The sequence below is a fragment of the Thamnophis elegans genome, chromosome 1 (genome assembly GCF_009769535.1).
Source record: "Thamnophis elegans isolate rThaEle1 chromosome 1, rThaEle1.pri, whole genome shotgun sequence".
In the NCBI taxonomy this organism is placed as follows: domain Eukaryota; kingdom Metazoa; phylum Chordata; class Lepidosauria; order Squamata; family Colubridae; genus Thamnophis; species Thamnophis elegans.
In genome coordinates this window covers 156,738,315-156,758,744 of record NC_045541.1, presented here as the reverse complement: position 1 = coordinate 156,758,744, position 20,430 = coordinate 156,738,315, and the positions used below count along the sequence as shown (strand labels likewise).

The following is a 20,430-nucleotide window of genomic DNA, read 5'->3' as shown; positions in this document are numbered from 1 at the left end:
CTGTTTTTAATAAACTTCCTATAATGTTTCTCCCTGCAAAACTCCATTTTGTTTACAATTGGTATTCTTAAGAGAGGAAAAGCTTGCACAGTAATATTGATAATTAAATATTCCACCTCCATCAGCTTTTCTGATTTTGTGACAGCATTTTAGCAATCCACAGCTGTGGCATTTTGAACTGAGAATCATTCATTAAAATCATAGCTACTAAGGGAGTAACAGATCAATATTTAAATTAAAGGTCTTATTGGCTCCTATAAAACAAATGGAATGAGGGTCAGAATGATGTTAGTATGGTATATAAATGATATATATATATATAGGGAAGGAGGCATGCCCTGGAAAATGAAGCCTCAATTGAAAATGAATCTACAATCTTTGCTCATGCTGAAACATGGACAAGTCAAAATGCGTCTCCAGAATATTTTTTAATAAAATATAATTGTTCCTTCATTGAAAAGTCACAATCTACCCTCTTGCTGCATCTAATTTACTGGAAAGTAAGTTACATTGAATTCATTGGATGAATTCATGTAATACCTGATTTTTTTTTAGCATGACCCAGGATTTCTTAGTTTTAGTATTTAATGTGAACCAGCCACATTATTCAAAAAGGCATAGTTAAAATAACCCTCACTTAAAACCTAATTATTATATACAGGACTGCTGGAAATATTTCAGGATGACACAGTAAAATCTAAAGAATCAATATTCCAGAAGAAGTAGCCAAGAATTGATAATAGGGAATTCATAAAATCTAGCAAGCTATACAGCCGTGTTTTAAAACCTGTTGAAATGGCCAGCCCCTTTTTTTAAACCACCACCACCACCACCACCACATTGCATTGAAAGTGAATTAAGATTGATCGCCATAACATTGTTTTATGGAACACATGTAATACTTTTTGAAGATTTCAAGTGGGAAAGTCCTTTTCCTAGTCTTCTTTCTCACGAAGATTTCCAATGTTTATTTGTAGATTCAGAATGCAGATGGCAGATTTTTCAATTTATCAGATCTATTTTATACTGGTGAGAGATCTTTGTGGAAATCTAGAAATACCAGTTAGTACAGTACTATTTCATTTTGTGTAAGTAAACCTTCAAAAAAAAAGTTTACATATTATAAAATTCCAATTAAGAGGCCACCAAAACATTAATAACTTCTGCCATACTATCTTTGTCCAGAAATGAGGCAGTTGGAGAAAGGTAATCCATAGTATCTAGTGTTGAGTTAATTAGCTTGTTCTCTAGCTTCAAACATTTCAATGTAATAGAGTCCCATACCACTTCCGGTAGAATACTTTGGAAGTTCAAGTTCAACAACTTTCCAGATTAGAGGAAAAGAATGTAACCTTACTGGTTTTCACCCTACAAGTTAATTTACATGAGTTAAGTCAAAGACAGCCTTTGCTCTCTGAACAAGAGATTAAATGTTCAGTGGTGTTTTAGAATCCTAAATGTGATCAATCTCAAAATACTTCTGATTTGGAAAAAATTGTTTTTCTTAGTGTTTTTTTAAAGCCCTGTACCTCCCAATAAATTAGATTTTAATGTTAGATTTAAAAAATAAAATCTGCTTGTCTTTTTTTCTGAAATGAAATTAGTACCCGTGTTATAATATTTTTTAAATTTAAACCTGTTAATTAATAGCTGTCATTAAAGTGTTCTATCAATAGGTCTGTATAACTATTGCATTCTGTATACTTAAATTTTAAAATTTGAATTAAATCTAAAAAATCAAAAATACAGGTAGCTTTTCCCAAAAACCTACAGTTCAGAAATGTCAAGTAGAACATGAGAGTGACATGAGAGGGTTTGGGATTCGTAAATATGCAAAATAGGAGTGGTGAGAGGAAAACCACAACAGTGGAAGAACTGGTACAGTGCATTTTAGAAAAATGTTGAAAAAAATGAATCATGAATATATAGCCTTGATGAATTGGCTTCTTGAAAGCTTATCTCTGGTAATTTTTGGAAAATGTGCGTGCTGGAACATGTATACTTATGCTATACTATAGTCAAATGTATTCTTGTGAAATTATAAGGCAAATGTTTTAAATGTGAAAAAGGACATTATGGAACGTGAACTTGCCTTATATTAAGGCAGACCATCCTTGTATGAGCAGGTCCCTGTAATATGAGTTGGAGTGTTTTTCTCACGACTGCTGAGATCCTTGTAATAGGATAAATTCAGGATTTTAAAAAAGACACCTTCCATTGCCCAATCCAAAATCCTTTTGAGCTATTCTGTGGGAAAAGTCCTCTATAGCAGTGTTTTTCAACCTTTTTTGTGCAAAGGCACACTTTTTTCATGAAAAAAATCACGAGGCACACCACCATTAGAAAATGTTAAAAAATTTTTAACTCTGTGCCTATATTGACTATATATAAAGTAATTTTCCCACGGCACACCTTACACTATGTCACGGCACACTAGTGTGCCACGGCACAGTGGTTGAAAAACACTGCTCTATAGGACATGCTAACCTTAGGGAATGACACTGCTGAATGAATAAGTAGTAGACTGAACTTTGTTATTGACAGTTCCTGAAGGGTAATTGGCAATTGCTACTTTCGCTTGCTAATTATACAAACTTGTATATGAAAATATTTTATCATTTTCAAAATGTTTAGTTTTTAGATTAAAAACTAAAAACATTGTGCATTTGTGCATTGTGCACAAGTGCCATTGATCTTATTACATAATTACAGAAAATGTTTTTTGAATAGTTCTTTTTAGTGAGATGCGAACAAGATGCAGACTACATTTCCAACTGTGGCACCTTGTAAAAGACTCTCTTTTCTTACTATGGCTAGGAGCCCTTTGTAGCAGATGAGTACATTGAACGCTTGGCATGGAGGACTCCCGGTGGAGGTTCTCGAGGTGGGATGGAAGCTTTTGATCCCAAAAGGTAACACTTAGCTGCATAATCCAGCCATACAGTTTGTACTTTAACCATCTTGAGCACAGGACAGTCTTTCCATGATTCAAATAAGTTTCCAGTAAGCACACTAGCTGTAACTGTGAACCCACTCCCCTCCCCCCAAGTAAGATTCTTAACACATTTTCAGTATAGCTTAGAAAGTATCGAGACTCTGGTTAGAAGGGAACAGTTTTTCTTTTCAAAGCATAGATTGGAGAGCACATGGATCTTATGCAGCCAAATCAACAGATCATTTTATATACAATACAATACAATACAATACAATAGCAGAGTTGGAAGGGACCTTGGAGGTCTTCTAGTCCAAGCCCCTGCCTAGGTAGGAAACCCTATACCGTTTCAGACAATAGCTATCCAACATCTTCTTAGACTTGCAGTGTTGGGGCATTCACAACTTCTGGAGGCAAGCTGTTCCACTGATTAATTGTTCTAACTGTCAGGAAATTTCTCCTCAGTTCTAAGTTGCTTCTCTCCTTGATTAGTTTCCACCTATTGCTTCTTGTTCTACCCTCAGGTGTCTTGGAGAATAGTTTGACTCCCTCTTTTTTGTGGCCACCCCCGAGATATTGGAACACTGCTATCATGTCTCCCCTAGTTCTTCTTTCTCTTAAACTAAACATACCCAGTTCCTGCAACCGTTCTTCATATGTTTTAGTCTCCAGTCCCCTAATCATCTTTGTTGCTCTTCTCTGCACTCTTTCCAGAGTCACCACATCTTTTCTACATTGTGGCGACCAGAACTGAATGCAGTATTCCAAGTGTGGCCTTACCAAGGCATTATAAAGTGGTATTAACACTTTACATGATCTTGATTCTATCCCTCTATTTATGCAGTCCAGAACTGTTTGTTGGCTTTTTTGGCAGCTGCTGCACACTGCTGGCTCATATTTAAATGGTTGTCCACTAGGACTCCAAGATCTCTTTCACAGTTACTACTACTGAGCAAGGTACCACCTATACTGTACCTGCGCATTTTGTTTTTGTTGCCTAAATGTAGAACCTTACTCTTTTCACCATTGAATTTCATTTTATTATAGTGCCCAATGTTCAAGTTTGTCAAGATCCTTCTGTATCTTGAGCCTATCTTCTGGAGTGTTGGCTATTCCTGCTAGCTTGGTGTCATCTGCAAAGTTGATGAGTTCCCCATGTATTCCCTCATCCAAATAATTGATGAAGATGTTGAAGAGTACTGGGCCTAAAACAGAGCCTTGGGGTGCTCCACTGCATACTTCCCTCCATGTAGATGCAGTTCCGTTGAGGACTACACGTTGAGTGTGGTTGGTCAGCCAGTTATGGATCCATCTGGTGATGATGCTGCATAACCCACATTCTTCTACTTTATCTAGTAGTAGGTTATGGTCTACCTTATCAAATGCCTTACTGAAGTCCAAGTAAACTATATCGATGGCATTCCTCTGGTCCACTAATTTTGTCATATTATCAAAGAACGCAATAAGATTAGTCTGGCATGATCTATTTTTGACAAACCCATGTTGGCTTTTGGCTATTACTTTGTTTGCTTCTAGGTGTTCGTGAATTCGTTGCTTGATTATTTTTTCCAGAATCTTTCCTGGTATTGAGGTCAGGCTGATAGGTCTGTAGTTTCCTGGATCTATTTTTTCCCCTTTTTTGAAGATGGGAACCACATCAGCTCTTTTCCAGTCCTCTGGCAGTTCCCCGGAGCTCCAGGATCTCTGAAAGATTTAGTTCAGTGGTTCTGAGATCTCAATCTGCTAGTTCCTTCAGAACCCTGGGGTATAATCCATCCGGTCCTGGTGATTTGAACTCGTCTAGGGTAGACAGGTGCTCACTTACCATTTTATTCCCTATTTCAATTGGTGTTCCTAATCTGATTTTTGTGGTGCTGTTTTTGATAGGTTGGACTGTTTTATCCTTTTGTGTAAAGACAGATGCTAAACATGAGTTAAATAGTTCTGTTTTCTCCCTGTTGCTTGTCACCTTCTTGCCACTTTCTCCCAGCAATGGACCAATTGTTTCCTTAACTTTTTTCTTGTTTTTAACATGTTGGAAGAAGCCTTTTTTGTTAGTTTTTACTTTTGTGGAAAGACTTTCTTCATTGTGAGCCTTAGCTTTCCTCACTTCATCTTTATAGGCTCGGGCTATTTTAGTTTCGGTAAATGATATCAAATGTTTAGTGACTTAATTTCTTTGGTACGTAACTGTATATATGGACAGACATATGGAATATATAAAGGGCATATAACATGTATAGCTTCTTGGATTAAGGAGAAGAAAACAAAAGTATAACAGAGTTGGAAGGGACCTTGGAGGTCTTCTAGTCCAATTTTCTGCTCAGGCAGGGAACCCTATACCCGGGATGGCGAACCTATGGCACGTGTGCCACAGGTGGCACACGGAGCCATTTGTCAGGGCACGCGAGGCATTGCCCTGTCAGCTGGCCAGCATACATGTGCGTGCTGGACAGCTGAATTCAGCCTTTTTTAAAGCCATTTTCTGTCCTACCCAGGCTCCAGAGGCTTTATAGGAGCCTGGGGAGGGTGAAAAGAGTTCCCCCCGGAGGCCCTCTGGAGGCTTCAGGAGCTTCCCTGAAGCCTCCGGAGCGCAAAAAACGGCCCTGCCCTATACCATTTCAGACAAATGGTTGTCCAATCTTTAAAACTTCCAGTTGGAGCACCCACAACTTTGGGAAGCAAGTTGTTTCACTGATTAATTTTTCTCACTGTCAGGAAATTTCTTCTTAGTCTAGGTTGGTTCTTTTTTTGATTAGTTTCTATCCATTGCTTCTTGTCCTGCCTTCAAGTGCTGAATAGGTTGACTCCCTCTTCTTTATGGCAACCCCTTAAATATTGGAACACAGCTGTCATGTTACCCCTAGTTCATTCTTTTCATTAGACTAGATATTCCCAATTCCAGCAACTGTTCTTTGTATGTGTAAGCCTCCAGTCCCCTAATCATCTTTGTTGCTCTACTCTGTACTCTTTTCAGAGAGTCTCAACAAAATTTTTACATCATGGCAACCAAAACTGGATGCAGTATTTCAATTGTGGTCTTACCAAGACATTATTTGTCAGTGCTATTTTGTAATGTCTTTGTGATGTTTATGTCGCCATGTTCTACAGTGTCTCATTTTAGTAGCAAGGATAAACATTTCCATATTAAAACCTGTCTTCATAAACTGTTTATTCTCATCAGATTGCAAGAAGAATTTGTGAATCATATCAATGAACTGAAGTTGTTGGATGAGCGAATCCAAAGGAGGGTGGAAAAATTGGAGCAACAAGTCCAAAGGGAAGCTAAGGAGTTTGCCAAGAAAGTTCAAGAACTGCAGAAAAGCAATCAGGTAAACACGAAGACCACAGACTCTTCCATTATTCTGACTCACTTCAGTAAATTATACCTAGAATGGCTGAGGTTGCACATTGTGGTTCTCCATAATGTGGTTGTTTTGGTTTAAGTGTGTTTTGAACCCAGCTGCTTATAAAATCATGGTTTAGAGCTAGATGCTGGATTCTAAATGTTGCATGAAAAGATGTTATTTTTATGCCATGAATATTTAATGCAGTAACAGTTTAGGCACACTATAGTAATCAGTAATTCCTATTTCCAGCATACTTAACTGTAAACAAAATTTGATAAATATTTGTCCTTTATTGATAATGACAACTCAACTTACCTTGATTATCTCTATGCCTTTCCTTATATGGAGAGGTTTGTTTTCAATTGCTTTAATTGCATCATATGAAATATCTGCAACTATGAACTAGCCCTGCTGGAATGTGCACAAAATATATGCAATTCAAATTCAAACTTGTTTGTGGGAGGCTTGATATAATTCTAAACTTTACACTACTAAACTACATACTGATCTTTGTGATGGTCCATTCCAAGTATTTTATTTCAATGGAATTAATTTGGTTTGAATTAGTTCAAATGGTATTTTTCATCAATTGATTTTTAATTTTGGTAGGTGTTTGCACATTTTAGAGAGGCTTGGCTGGGTCCTGAATCATCCCTTATCCTGGCTTCTGAGCTTTTACTTGAACTGAATGCTATTAAAGAACTTGATTTCCATTCATTGTAGAAAACACAAACATTTTTTTGTCTATTTCTCCCAGGTTGCCTTCCAGCATTTCCAAGAACTAGATGAGCATGTCAGCTATGTGGCAACTAAAGTCTGTCACCTAGGTGACCTGCTGGAGGGGGTAAATACACCAAGGCAACGGCTAGTAGAGGCTCACAAACTGATGAAATACTTTAATGAGTTTCTAGATGGAGAGCTGAAGTCTGACGTTTTCACCAATCCTGAAAAGGTAAGACCCATCAGCCAGATTGAATGAGGTTACTCATGATAAACTGAGTTGCCCTAATTATAATTCTTGCTGCAACTTTTCCACAATTTAGCTCCCCGGTGAGCAACTTGTCCAGGCTCCATTGTTCTTGAGTGCAGATTAACTTCATTTGTCTGCTGATTCAGCTATTCTCAATGTGGTAGTGCTGTCACTTTTTCATTTTGCAAAATCATAAGCAACTTGCAAGAATGCTAAGAGAGTAATCCTTTAGAATGCCTTAGAAATCTCTTATATTCTTCTTCCGAACATCATGCCCTAATTCTTCGTACTTGTGAATGAACATTTTTCCACACATGAGCCTTGAGAAATCTCTCAAACAAAAATCTCTTTGTATAGATAAGTATTTTCAGGGTGTGTATTTAGATTTCTTCTTAAGGCATACAATGAATACTGAGATGCATTGATAAAACCTAGCAGATGTAAGATTTTTTTTTCTTGTGAATATAACTGCACAATTTCAGATCAGGGTATTATTTTAATATGGGGCCATTTTAAATATGGGCACCACTATTTGCCACCTACTTCATCTCAACCAGGAATGGCATTTGGAACAGGACCCTTGAAGATGATTCTAGGCTATGGGAGAAGGCAATATTTCAGATACTGTGATTTTATAAAAAGCCATTATTCCCAGCGTTTTAAATAATAGCACAGGAACAGACAGCACCAACGAAATTTAATGAGAATGTATTTTCTATGTGAGTTGTTTATACCTTATCCCTGTCTTTCTACCTCAGGACACTTATGCTTAGGAGAAGTTTCTTGGACCTACCAAAGGTGGCTGAGCTGGGATAGTATCTCCCAATGATCTCTCTGTCCTAGTTATTTTGCAAGTCTTGCATTCCTTGCTAGTTCTTACAGAGCTTTTTATCATTCATACTGAAAGCTGCTGAACTAGTAGAGTCACACTCCCAAATCAAGTTCCTTGTGTATGTTATTATCACAGTAATCAAAATAGCCTTAGTTCTTCATGCCAAATGAAAGCCTGACTAAAAACCTTCAAATAATCAGCATTCTACAGATGTCTTGGAGTTATGAGGACACCACTTTCTCAGTCAGCTTAGCCGTCAGTAGTATCTGTGTTAGTTTCCAGCTGTTAGAAGACAAGAGAGGATTTCTTTAAGAATGGACAGGGAAGAATGCACTTCTTCTACAAGGAAGCAATTTGCCTTAATCATGGGACCAGTCCTCTCTGCTTGATTAAGTCAGCCAGAAAGAAAAAGGATTGTAGAAACAGATAGTGGTTTTCACCTCTCCAGCACCTTGTCTTAATCATCATGTCTTCATTCTGTACCATCAAGTCATTTTTTTCATTCCTAGGGACTACATAGAGAGATTTATTCCTAACCTGGTTAGTCAGATCTTCCAATGGTAGGTTCATTGCCACAATGACTGAAACCACCCTCGCTTCTGGTTATCCTCTTCATCTCTTTCTTTGCACTTTTCCCAGCATTAGAGCTTTTTCCAGAGATCTAGGTCTTTGCATAACATATCCAAAGCTGGACAAGTCTGATTATTTATACCTCAGTTGAAAATTCTGGGTTGATTTGTTCAATAATCCATTTGTTTGTTTTCTTGGCTGTCTGGTATTTTCAGGAGTCTTCTCCAGTAATATTCTCTTAAAAGTCTCCCTATCTTGCTCCTTCAAAATCCAACTTTCACTTCCCCATAGAGTGTGGCAGGAATACTGTTGATTGTATAATTCAGATCTTTGTAGGTATACACAAAGCATTTGGATGTCTTTTCCAAGGCCTCCATGGCTCTCTTTCAAGGGCCATTGGCATATTTCTTGAATCTGCATCCGTATCAAATCTAATTAAAGCAGACATTATTCATTAACTTCCTGTTCCCCAAATGGCAACTTTAGCCGCAATAGTGTGATTTTGTGTTGTCAAAATCATTGGGTAAGAAAATTTGACTGATCAACAGTTGAATGAATTAAGTGTGTTGGAATAGGGTCCTATAATAGTGTTGGTTCTGGTAGTAGATGTAGAAATACCATCTTGAAAAAATGTTAGTCCTGAATTGTGTGTGGAATCAAAGAAACATTACATTTTGTTCAAACTATCTTGTCCAGTGAAATAAAGGATGTAACAGCTATGCCAAAAGGATAGGCTATGTAGCAACTGAAGCTGATGGAAATGCCCCACAAAGATTTTAATTCTTGTATGTACAGGAAAAAAAAGATGATTATATTTATATATAAATAAATAAATAAGGAAGACAATTTTTACAAAATAAATTTGTTGCAGGGCTGATTTTGAGGAACTATATACTCTTTACTCAGTAAAGAAATGCATTGTGGGATACTTCTCCAAATATTTCTGATTTTTACAAGTAAGCCATTGAAGACAAATTAAAGAAGTCATTGAATAAACTTTATGTCTTTTCCTTATAGATCGAAGAGGCAGCTGATATTATCCAGAAGCTGCATCTGATAGCACAGGAATTACCCTTTGAAAGGTGAAGTGTGACTGATAGCTCTAAGTTATCTTTGATTTTGTGTTTGTACCAAACTAGATTTTAATTGATTCTTTCTACTAATATTTTTGGGGAAAGTGAGTCAAATTGAAACTCAATTGTGTGATGAATCAAAATGAGAAACTTAATTTTAAAAGAATAGATTGATAGCCCACTAATGTTTAATGTTAATTCTGTCACAAGTGGAAACATATCAAGTGGTTTATAGTGCAATTCTCTGCCCATTCCTTGAAAAGTAAGCTACCATATATGCAGCGGGGTTTATTCCTATGTAGTTGTCTGTAGGTTTGCAGCCTGACTTAAAACATGGGAAACACTTTTTACAAAGGTCCATGATATTTAAAAATCTTCTAAATTTATATGTTGATATATTTATGTATTTTGCATGACTCAGCAGTTGAGGTTTTCTGAATAGTTTAAAAAAGGAAAGAAAATGTAAGTAAAATTACTAAAAAATAAAATGAAGCTAAACCAACAGCCATGCAAGGATCTAAAAGCACATTCTGCGTGTCATTAGAATAAACAGCTTAGGACAGCAGTTCTCAAATATTTTGGCTTCAAAACCCTTTTGTATTCTTACAAATGACTGAGGAATCCAAAGAGCTTTGGTTAGTGAGAGTTATATCCATGGATATTAAAAATTAAAAACGGTTAAAAATGAAAACCGAGACATTTAAAAATATGTATTGATTTGACCCTGGACCCTCTGAAGGGGCCTTGGAATCTCCAGGGATATCCAGACTTTTCTTGAGAACTGGTGGATTAAGGAATAAGGCGGGGGGGGGGGGCATTCACTTGAAAGTGCCATAGTCTGGTCTTTGGCAAAATAAATCTCTGGGTAGGGCTTCCACATCCAACATCACCACTGCAAAATCTTCTGTCTAATAGCTACCCTCTTTATTTTATTCACACAGTTTCAGAAGTTGGTCTTAGTAACTGTTAGATTTGTTTGGCAGACGCCATGGCTTCAGGTTTTAGTGCCAGCACTTTGAAAGGCCCAAACACATAAGCAGAGATGAGAAAGCCCTGGCTTAGTATATTCTCATCTATTTTGCAATACCAATAGCTGTGTTATCTTTTTTTTCAAAGATAGCTTAATGTATAGTGCTTTACAGTAATGCATTTTGCAGGTTATCAAACTGTATTGTAAGCCATCCAGAATCTCTTTGGATAGTGAGATGGGCTTCATATAAATTTCATACATAAATTGTCAAAGGATAACTGAAGCAACAGTATCAGATGTCCTTCGCTATGTTAGTTAGAACATCTGATGAAAAGCATTCTTCCTGAAGTTAGTGTTTGTTTTCCACATATTTGGGTGTATTCATTTATTTCTTACTTGCAAATTTCTTTAATTTCTGTTTATTAAGAGAGCTTTTCCATCATTCTGTTTGGATCTGAGCCTTAAAATAGCTTACTTACACACTGCTTCATAGTACTTTACAGTGGTTCACTGACAAAAGGGCGAACGACAAAACTGCGCCCAACTAAACCGCGTCACTGACGTCATCAACAGGGCGACAACAGCGTTGAGACAGAAGCATGCTGTAAACCCTAAACCTAAACTTAACCCCTAATCCTAAACCTAACCCTAAACCTAACACTAAACCTAATCCTAAACCTAACCCTAAACCTAACCCTTAACCTAACCCTAAACCTAACCCTTAACCTAACCCTAAACCTAACCCTTAACCTAACCCTAAACCTAACCTTAAAGCTAACCCTAAACCTAACCCTTACCTTAAGTTAAATCGGCTTTCTTTCGACGCGCTATTTAAAGCGCCCTTCTTTCTCCGCGCTGGCTGTTGTCGCCACGTTGATGACGTCAGCAACGCGGTTTTGTCGTTCGCCCGTTTGTCGGGTCACGCTTTACAGCCTTCCCTAAGCGGTTTACAGAGTCAGCATATTGCCCACAATAGCCTGAGTCCTCATTTTACCAAACTCGGAAGGATGGAAGGCTGAGTCAACTTTGAGCCACTCAGAATCAAACTCCTGGAGTGAGTAGTGTGTTAGCCCCACACTACCCCATTCTAACCACTGTGCCACCATGGCCCTCCTTAAACCATAGTGTGTAACTGGCAGGAGAAGAATGTTTTAAACAATATAGACATAAAAGAGAGCTGCATTGGATAGGAACACAGGAAAGTTGCAATCAGTGGCACTGCTAGAAATTGCATTTAAATACATAACCATCATACTATGTTCTTTTGGGATAGGTAATATCTCAAAAAGGAAGTAAGAAATAATAAGGAAAATATATTACCATCAGAAAAAAAAAAGGCAATATAGCTAAATTTAGTTTACATCAGTGAGATCTTTAAAATATGTACAATTCGTATGCATCTACTGTATCGCCATGCCCTGTATTTCATTTGCAAAAGTAGAATAAGTTTTGCTGCTCTTAGGATTTGGATACTTGTAGACCTGAATCTTAGCATTATCGGCTAACACTGGCTTTTCTTGTGAGTCTCTGGTCTGGTAATAATTGAAAGGTGTTTTCTTGGGAGCAGTGCTGAGCACTGGTTTATATTCATCTATCTATCTACCTACCTACCTACCTACCTACCTACCTACCTACCTACCTACCTACCTACCTCTATCTCTATCTCTATCTCTATCTCTATCTATCTTCTTCTTCTTGACGCCTCTTCACCCAACGTGGGTATAGGCGACTTCCATGGAAAGTTATGGCGATCCATGGAAGCTGTTTCGGCTGGATATACCCAAGGGGACGCCAGTCCCAAGGGTTGACAGAGCCCGATTGGTGGGAACAGGGGGCACCACATGAAGGCCGGGTTGTCGTTTGATAGTTGAGAGGCTATATTTGGCGCATCAACTATCCTTGCCCCCCTCTATCTATCTATCTATCTATCTATCTATCTATCTATCTATCTATCTATCTATCTATCTATCTATTTATCTATCTATCACCCAACTCACACATAGCAGGTTTACCTACTTCTCTTTATATTTCATATGCTTGCTCAGTGCCTATTGTTGCTATCAAGTACAATTTGATAGGCAGTGGCCCTTAATCTTATTTTCTATAACTGTAATTATATGGTGTAAATGATCATTTTTTAATGCAGTCATGCATTAAGTTTTCAAAAAGCATTTTGCTTTGTTCTTGGTGTTAGATAGCTAAAATAGAAGCATTGCATCTAAAAGGTACATGCATATGGAAATGCCTCATGGTTGGAAGACTGAAATCCTAAGGTTTTATTTATCGTTTTCTTTCTTTCACAGGTTTTCTGATGTAAAATCTAAAATAGCAAGTAAGATTGCATCTTTTAATTTTTTTGAAAATAACTGTGGCCGCCGCTTAATCAACTCTGACATGTTATTTTATTTCTTTTATCCTCTTCCTTGAACTCAGGTAAGTACCATGACTTAGAGTGCCAACTAATCCAAGAGTTTACCAATGCACAAAGAAGGGGGCAAATCTACAAGATGAGAGAAGTAACTGCAGTTTTGCTACATTTTAAGGTAAGCAGTCTTATCTCTAAGGCTGTAGTCTTGTACCCATTTGCAGAATCTCTTCTGTATGGTTTCCTCGTGATAAACTATGTTTATATCGAAACACATGAGTAGTTTGGACTCAGAATAAATCTTTCTTGATTCCATTTTCCCCCCAGTAGAACGGTGCAGCCAGTAATGCACCAAAATATTTAGTCCCTGTTGTTTGTATTCTAGTGAACCTTTTTTTCTATGCTACACAAACTGAACCTGTTTTGCATGTGCTTATAAGTGGTTATGTAACAGCTCAGTGACTATGGCTAAGTGGGATTAGGAGCAATAAGGATATTTAGTAGTATATTTTGATTCTGGGCACCCTGGCGGCTCGGTGATTAAGACGCTGGACTTAGCTGGAAAGCTGACAGCCCAGGTTTGAGATTTGAGCGCCATGCAATGCAGTCCTCACCCCACCTCCTGCCAATCTAACAGTTCGAAAGCATACAAGTGCAAGTAGATAAATAGATGCTACTCCAGTGGGAAGGTAACAGAAGCACTCCATGACATCATGCTGGCCACATGACCATGGCAATGTCTTTGGATGCCGCTGGCTCAGTGACCTTGAAATGGAGATGAGCACTGCCTCCTATAGTCCACAATGGAGTAAAATCCACAGGTACTCCTTTACCTTTTTTCCATTCTGATCTTATATATTACAAGATGAAAAAGTTTGGTATTCCTGAACATCGTATTGAAATTCTCATCCTGAATGAACAGGTCTATTGCTATTGATTCAACTCAGGAGACAATAGCTCTGAGGGGCTATTGAATTGGGGAAATTAAATACAGTTAAATGGATAAACGATAAATGACTGATAACTGTTATTTTAGTTGACCCTGTTGTCATCTGAGAGATTAAAAAAAGAAAGTTGATATTCTCTCTGTATTGTTTTTTTATTAATGTCAAACAATAATTACCTTGAATATTTAACTATATTGCAGCATCTTTTTCCTCCCATAGGGCTATTCCCACTGTGTCGATGTGTATATAAAACAGTGCCAAGAGGTAAGAGTTTGGGTTAAATACCATGTTGTCTATATATTTAAAAGAAATACCTATACCAGTGGTTTTCAACCTGTGGTCCACGGGGGTCTGTGAATGCTTGAAGAAATGTTATGATTTAAATCTTGAGTTAAGTCTTGGGTGGCCTTGGCCATCATCTGTGGCCACAAAAAATATTTAAAAGGGTGTGTGTGGTGAAGAAAAGGTTTGAGAACCACTGACCTATACAATAGATATATCTTAATGTAGAAACTCTCTTCTAATTTTTCTGTGATTCAGGGTGCCTATTTGAGAAATGATATTTTTGAAGATACAGCCATTCTGTGTCAGACTGTGAATAAACAAGTTGGCGATATATTTAGTAGTCCCGAGACAGTGATGGCCAAACTTATTCAGAATATCTTTGAAATTAGACTTCAGGTAACTTACATGTGTGTCTATTTTTAAAAAAAAACTACTTGCCAATATAACGTTCACTTTTTTTTTTGTAATCATAACTTTACCTGTATCAAATGGCAAGAATGCATTATGTATGATTGGTGGCCTGTGCCAGTCTTTCCCAAACCTTTCTCTCCATTTGACATGAACACTGTCTGATAATGGACATGATGACTTGGAATTATGGGAGTTGAAGAACTAGATAACTGAAAAACATCCCATTGAAGAATGCTGTACATATCTGGTTCTTTGCACATGTACTCGATTCAAGCTTTTGTTAATTTTTCCAGTCTTGGATAGTTCACCCAATCTGTGGTTCCCAGTTGTACATAGATAGTCTCTTATGGCAGACAATCTTTAAGGGCATGATTGGGAGAAGACTCTGGAATGTTTTTATTTAAAACTGAATGCTACTTCAGACAACTATCTTGGGATCTCGAGATGCTTCTTTTGATGGTTGCTTATGCTTAGTTTTATTTCCTGTTATTCCTCTGCTTAGGAGATATTTTGCTTTATGCTTGGATTCTTGGATTTTCTGTCTAGCTATATCCATAATCATAGGGAAAGAGAAAAAATGCATAAGAAGACTGAAGTCTAATGCTTCTGATAATGCTCTGCATTCTTGTACTTGAAATGAGAGAACAACATGTCAAAGCGTTGGTATTTCTTTTGTAATGAATGAAAATGATTTGTTTAATATGAAGTCCATATGGGGAAAATAATGCAAAGAGTATCAGCATGTCTATATTTGTTTTCTTTTTTGATCCTCCCCTGCTCCTATCAGACTTTGGAACAAATTGGATAACAATGGTTAGGTTACAGCGAAAAGACAAAATTCAAACAATGCAGAAATGCGCTGCAAATGGGTACAATGTAATGCTGCCGCTGATTGTGATGAAAATTTCATAACTGAATTAAACTGCATGGAATATATAAGGCATTTGTATTCTTAATGGAAAGGAAAGAAATAATAGAACGCTAATCTTTATTTTCACAGGGTTATATAAAAGACCAGTTAGAAGAACACAAGAAATCGGATGCAGAGCAATATCTTCAGAGTCTTTATGACCTGTACACAAGGTTGGTTCTATTTTAAATAACTTAAGAAATAAAGCTCTAAGAGGCCCAGAGTGGGTCTTTTCATTCAATTTGTCCTTCTGTGGTTCTGTGTAGATGCTGGTTTTTTTTTTTTTTTTGGGGGGGGGGGGCAACTGTAACTTTTTCTTTATACTAAATATTCTTTTATTTTGTATTAGTTTATATAGTAATGTGGGGAAGCTGGAGTGAAAATGATTGCATTGGCTCTGTGTGTAATACTAAGGCAGAATTTGCTTTAATCATAAGTTGTTTTTTTTTTAAAAGGATCATGATGGAATTATTTTTTCACCTAAGCAAATTAATCATGGGTTTTTCAGCCAATTTCTGGCTTCATTTCTTAATATTTTGGGGGAGGGGGGAATCCAAAATAGTTTAGATGAGCATTAAAATAAACGGGAATAGATTCTAGGTTCAGACATCAGAAAAAGACATGAAAGCAAGCCCGGATTCATAAATCCACAGTAAGCTATGTGTTCAAATTATAATTTGTTTCCAAAAAGTAAACAATGATTTGTATGGGCTTCTAGTTATATGAAGCTAGAAACAAGGTACATTATGGCTTAACATGATGTCTAAAACCTGTTTTTACTCCCATTTCTGACAAAATTTAGTGCCTGCCTGCTGATAAAAGTGCTAACCTTTGTGTTAAATCACCCAGAGTGTGGGGAAACTGCTTGAATAGCATGGACTATTCTTATGTGAGACAAATACAAGTAGTTGGGAAGAATTAGTTTTGGCATTCTGTAAGGAAATGTAAAAAAGATTGATTATAAAGATCCTTGTTCTTACTAGGAGATTTTCTAGTAATCTCTAATTCAGTTAACTGTTAAAGTCCATGTTTGCTTATTGGTAGATCTCTGGGTGATTTCCAGTAGGTCAGCAAGGATTTCTGACTTCCAGTTGTTTTAACAGTAGCTATAACAAAATGACACCCCCGCTCCCACCCTCAATTACTTCATAGTATAGAAGTGTTTTTGTGTGAAAGGACTATGAGCTGTGTTCATTTCTCATAATCAAAACAAATTCCTGGGCTGAGAATTCTTTAATTTTAAGTGTTTGTCTTTTGCTCTAAGCTCCAGCTGCTGGATCTTGGGGTTCTAGATAAAATAGGCTTGAGGTCTGCCTACTTCCATATAATAGGGCTAGGTGCATTCTGACTCCTTACTGTGCCCCCTAAGAGGTGAATGTTTATAGATGTTATACCTGTATTTTACCTCCTGCAACTACATTGTTTTCTTCTCTTGCTCCTGGCCTTAACATAAAGGACTACTAATCTTTCAAGCAAATTGATGGAGTTTAACTTGGGCACTGATAAGCAGACTTTCCTATCTAAGCTTATCAAATCCATCTTTGTTTCTTACTTGGAGAATTACATTGAGGTGGAAATTGGTTATTTGAGAAGCAGGAGCTCCATGATTCTGCAGCGCTATTATGATTCCAAAAATCACCAGAAGAGAACTATTGGAGGTGGAGGGTAAGTACTACTTTTTAATCTTATTATTGTTATCTTACGTACTTATAAAATTTGCAGTATGTGTAAGCTTCTTTCAGTATGTATACCTTGTTTAAAATATGTGCATAATGCTTATGTTGACAATAGTTTGATTGTAACATGACAGTTACTGATTGATTTTGTACCATCAAGTTGGTATCATCAGGCATTTCCTATTCCATGTAGAACTCTAATCTGTGTTGGATGATTTTAAGAATTATTTTCCTAGTATATAGATTAAGGATATAATTTAAATTTTCTTTCATATACCGTATTTTCACGACCATAAGCCGCACCGGGTTATAAGCCTCAGTATCAGTTAACGTTAATTTTTCAAACTTTTTTCATACATAAAGCGCACCGGGTTATAAGCCGCACATTTTTTTTGCAACATTCACGCTAAAGTGCTGGCATGACTTTGAAGGGCTGGCTTGCCACGTTTCCCCGGAGCGCTCGGGCTCCTTCTCTGGGCAGAGTTGGAGCCTTTCCTCCTCCTCCTCCCAACGGAGGGGCACCCTAAAAAAAAAAAGGAGCCAAGCCGTTCCAGAGATGTGAAGGGAAGCTCCGGGCGAGAAAGCGGCTTTCAAAGCTCCATCGAGCCCCGCGTGTGGATTTATTTATTATTTGCTCGGGGATCCGGATCCGGGCTACCTGTTCCTCCGGGGGCAGCCCAAGCCTTTGAGCGGGGAGTGGAGCTTTCTCCCGAAACGGCGCTTCTGCTCCCCTTTGGCACTTAGCTCTGGGAGAAAAATGGAGCGTGACGGACTTTCCAGCGCGTATCAGAAGCTGATCCGGGAGAGCTGGCAGAAAGTGAGCAACAGCCCCCTGGAGCACAGCGTCGTCCGCGCGGAAGGCAATCCAGTCTTTATAAAGGAGCTGATCTCTTCTCTTCTCTCTCTCTCTTTCTTTCTCTCCCCCCCATCCTCTCTCTCCGGCTCTCCTTTCGTTCTGCTCCCCCCCACACCGTTTTGCTTACAAAGCAAGAACGATCAAGCGGCGGGGCATAGAAGCTTGAGGGGGGGGGAGAGAGAGAGAGACCACGGCCAATGTCGGCTGGCACAGCAACCGGATTTCTGGCTCCGAAGATGCTCTTACAGGCTGCCTCGTTTGCCGCTCCACCCTGAGAGCTTGGTAAAAAAATAATAAGGGCGGGGGCACCGTTCGTCCCTTCTGCAATACAGAGGCGGGGGGGCGCGGCAGGGGGGGGAATCCTGCCGCTCCTAATCAACTAAGGTCTGGTGGCTTTCAAGCGTGCGTCCCCCCCTTCTATCTCTTTTCAGGCAGGTACCACCGGATCCATCAGCCCCTCCCAGCCCTCCCCCCCCGCCAGCAGACCTGGTCCGGGAAAGACGGCAGAGAGGAAAAGAGAGAAAGAGAAAGAGGGAGGGAGGGAGAAAGAGGAAGAATAGAGAAAGCAGGAGGCTTCCCGCATCCGTGCGATGCTTTGAACCCGAATTGGAGGGGGGGGCGTCCCGAGAGACGCATTCGCACGACGCCTCTAACCCGGATTGGGTGGGGTGGGGGGAGAAAACTGGGCGAGGGTCTGTCTGGTGGGTGGGCTCCGCTGGCAAATAAAACCCGGGGGGAAAATGGGTCGGTTGAATGACGCGTCAATGCAGGGGTGGAGGGAAAGCCTGGGCTGGGACTAATGGGGCTTGTATTCCTCTACCCTAACTGGCTGGGGGCTGCTGCTCGGGCTGGTAGTCCGGCCAGCCAGCCAGCCAGCCAGCCAGCTGCAGGCTTGGCTTTCGATCTGGACTTCCTACCAAGCGGGGGGGGGGGGGCTCGGAAACGGGTGCTCAGCCCAGCCGTCCTCGTGCCTCAAGTTTGAGCGTCAAATCGGGAGGGAGAGATTTTAGATCTTTTTCCATACATAAAGCGCACCGGGTTATAAGCCGCACTGCCGGTTTTTTATCAAATTTTAGGATTTTCAGTGCGGCTTATAGTCGTGAAAATACGGTAATTATGAAGACTCTTCCAGGCTGTTGGCCCCATGTCATTTTCCAGATTTCTTGGCATAGTTTGGTTAGAGGTTTTTATTGATTCTTCTTCTGTTGCTTGCCATGTTTTGATTCTAGATACTCTATCAATTCCATAGCCTTCCAACTTTGTAAAGGTTGCATTGCTGATATAATTTTGTCTTACAGTACTAAAAGTATTTTAACTTACTGCATCTGTGTAGGGTTTGCCAATTGCACAGTGGCAGATAGGACAGCACTCCAGAGGGTCAACGTCATTGCCCAGAGGATCATTGGTTGCCCTCTCTTCTCTTTGGAAGAGCTTTATAGCTCCCACTGCCTTAAGAAAGTTCAAAACATTCTTAAAGATCCATCTCATCTAGGAACTATTACCATCTGGTAGACAGTACAGGACAATAAAAACAAGGACAAATAGGCTGAAAAACAGCTGCTATCCCAGGGCAGTAACCATATTGAATTCTATGGTATAGTGCAATATCGGGTTTTCAATTTCAATTATATAGAATGTAAAAGATGTTTGTTTGCGTTTTTATTTTTATAGTTATAATATACACTGAAGATGGCATTTAACTTCATTGTACCATGTGCAATGACAATAAAGTAACCCAACTAACTAACTAACTAAAAGATGGTTGTAACAAAAATATATCTTTTATGGTACCTTAGAAATCGCCATCTCTGGTACAAAAATTCAATGAACTCTTTTCATCTTATTAAAAAATCTTCTTTGAAGAAGTGAGCTACAAAACCAGCCTGAAAATCTGCAATGATCTGTGATATGACCATAAATGTCCCAACAGGGAAAACAGTGTAATGTCTTTGGAGGTTTCTGTTTTCCCTGTTCTAAAAATCCTTAGAAGAGGCAACAGGAAATAAATAAAATTTAATACATTGGCAAATTAGCTACTATAGTTTATATAGCCTTTTAAAATACAAACTGTTTAATGCACATTGCAAATACAGATTTTGCCCAGCAATTGATATGTCAGAGCAAATGAATTTCCATATTCTCATAAAGCTTTTTTGTCATAGAAAAGATGATGATTTAACAGAATGCATACAAAGCATCTCTATTACAATTGTGTCTTTTACCGAACCGGCACAATCAGGATCAGCTTCTGAAATAGCTATATGAGCCTGAAAAAAGTTACAG

At 38.5% G+C, this 20,430-nt stretch overlaps 1 protein-coding gene across 2 annotated transcripts in view; it reads left to right on the top strand.

Moving 5' to 3' along the window:
• The window catches only part of EXOC5 (exocyst complex component 5), a 32,816-nt gene that overhangs the window by 2,408 nt on the left and 9,978 nt on the right, over positions 1 to 20,430 (top strand). For both annotated transcript variants that reach the window (XM_032236254.1, XM_032236262.1), the window contains exons 2-11: positions 2,818 to 2,912; positions 6,117 to 6,264; positions 7,040 to 7,234; positions 9,672 to 9,736; positions 13,001 to 13,029; positions 13,131 to 13,240; positions 14,229 to 14,273; positions 14,550 to 14,690; positions 15,706 to 15,788; positions 17,071 to 17,280. In XM_032236254.1, coding sequence (XP_032092145.1) covers positions 2,818 to 2,912; positions 6,117 to 6,264; positions 7,040 to 7,234; positions 9,672 to 9,736; positions 13,001 to 13,029; positions 13,131 to 13,240; positions 14,229 to 14,273; positions 14,550 to 14,690; positions 15,706 to 15,788; positions 17,071 to 17,280 — 1,121 coding nt within the window. The remainder of the gene's footprint in view (positions 1 to 2,817; positions 2,913 to 6,116; positions 6,265 to 7,039; positions 7,235 to 9,671; positions 9,737 to 13,000; positions 13,030 to 13,130; positions 13,241 to 14,228; positions 14,274 to 14,549; positions 14,691 to 15,705; positions 15,789 to 17,070; positions 17,281 to 20,430) is intronic.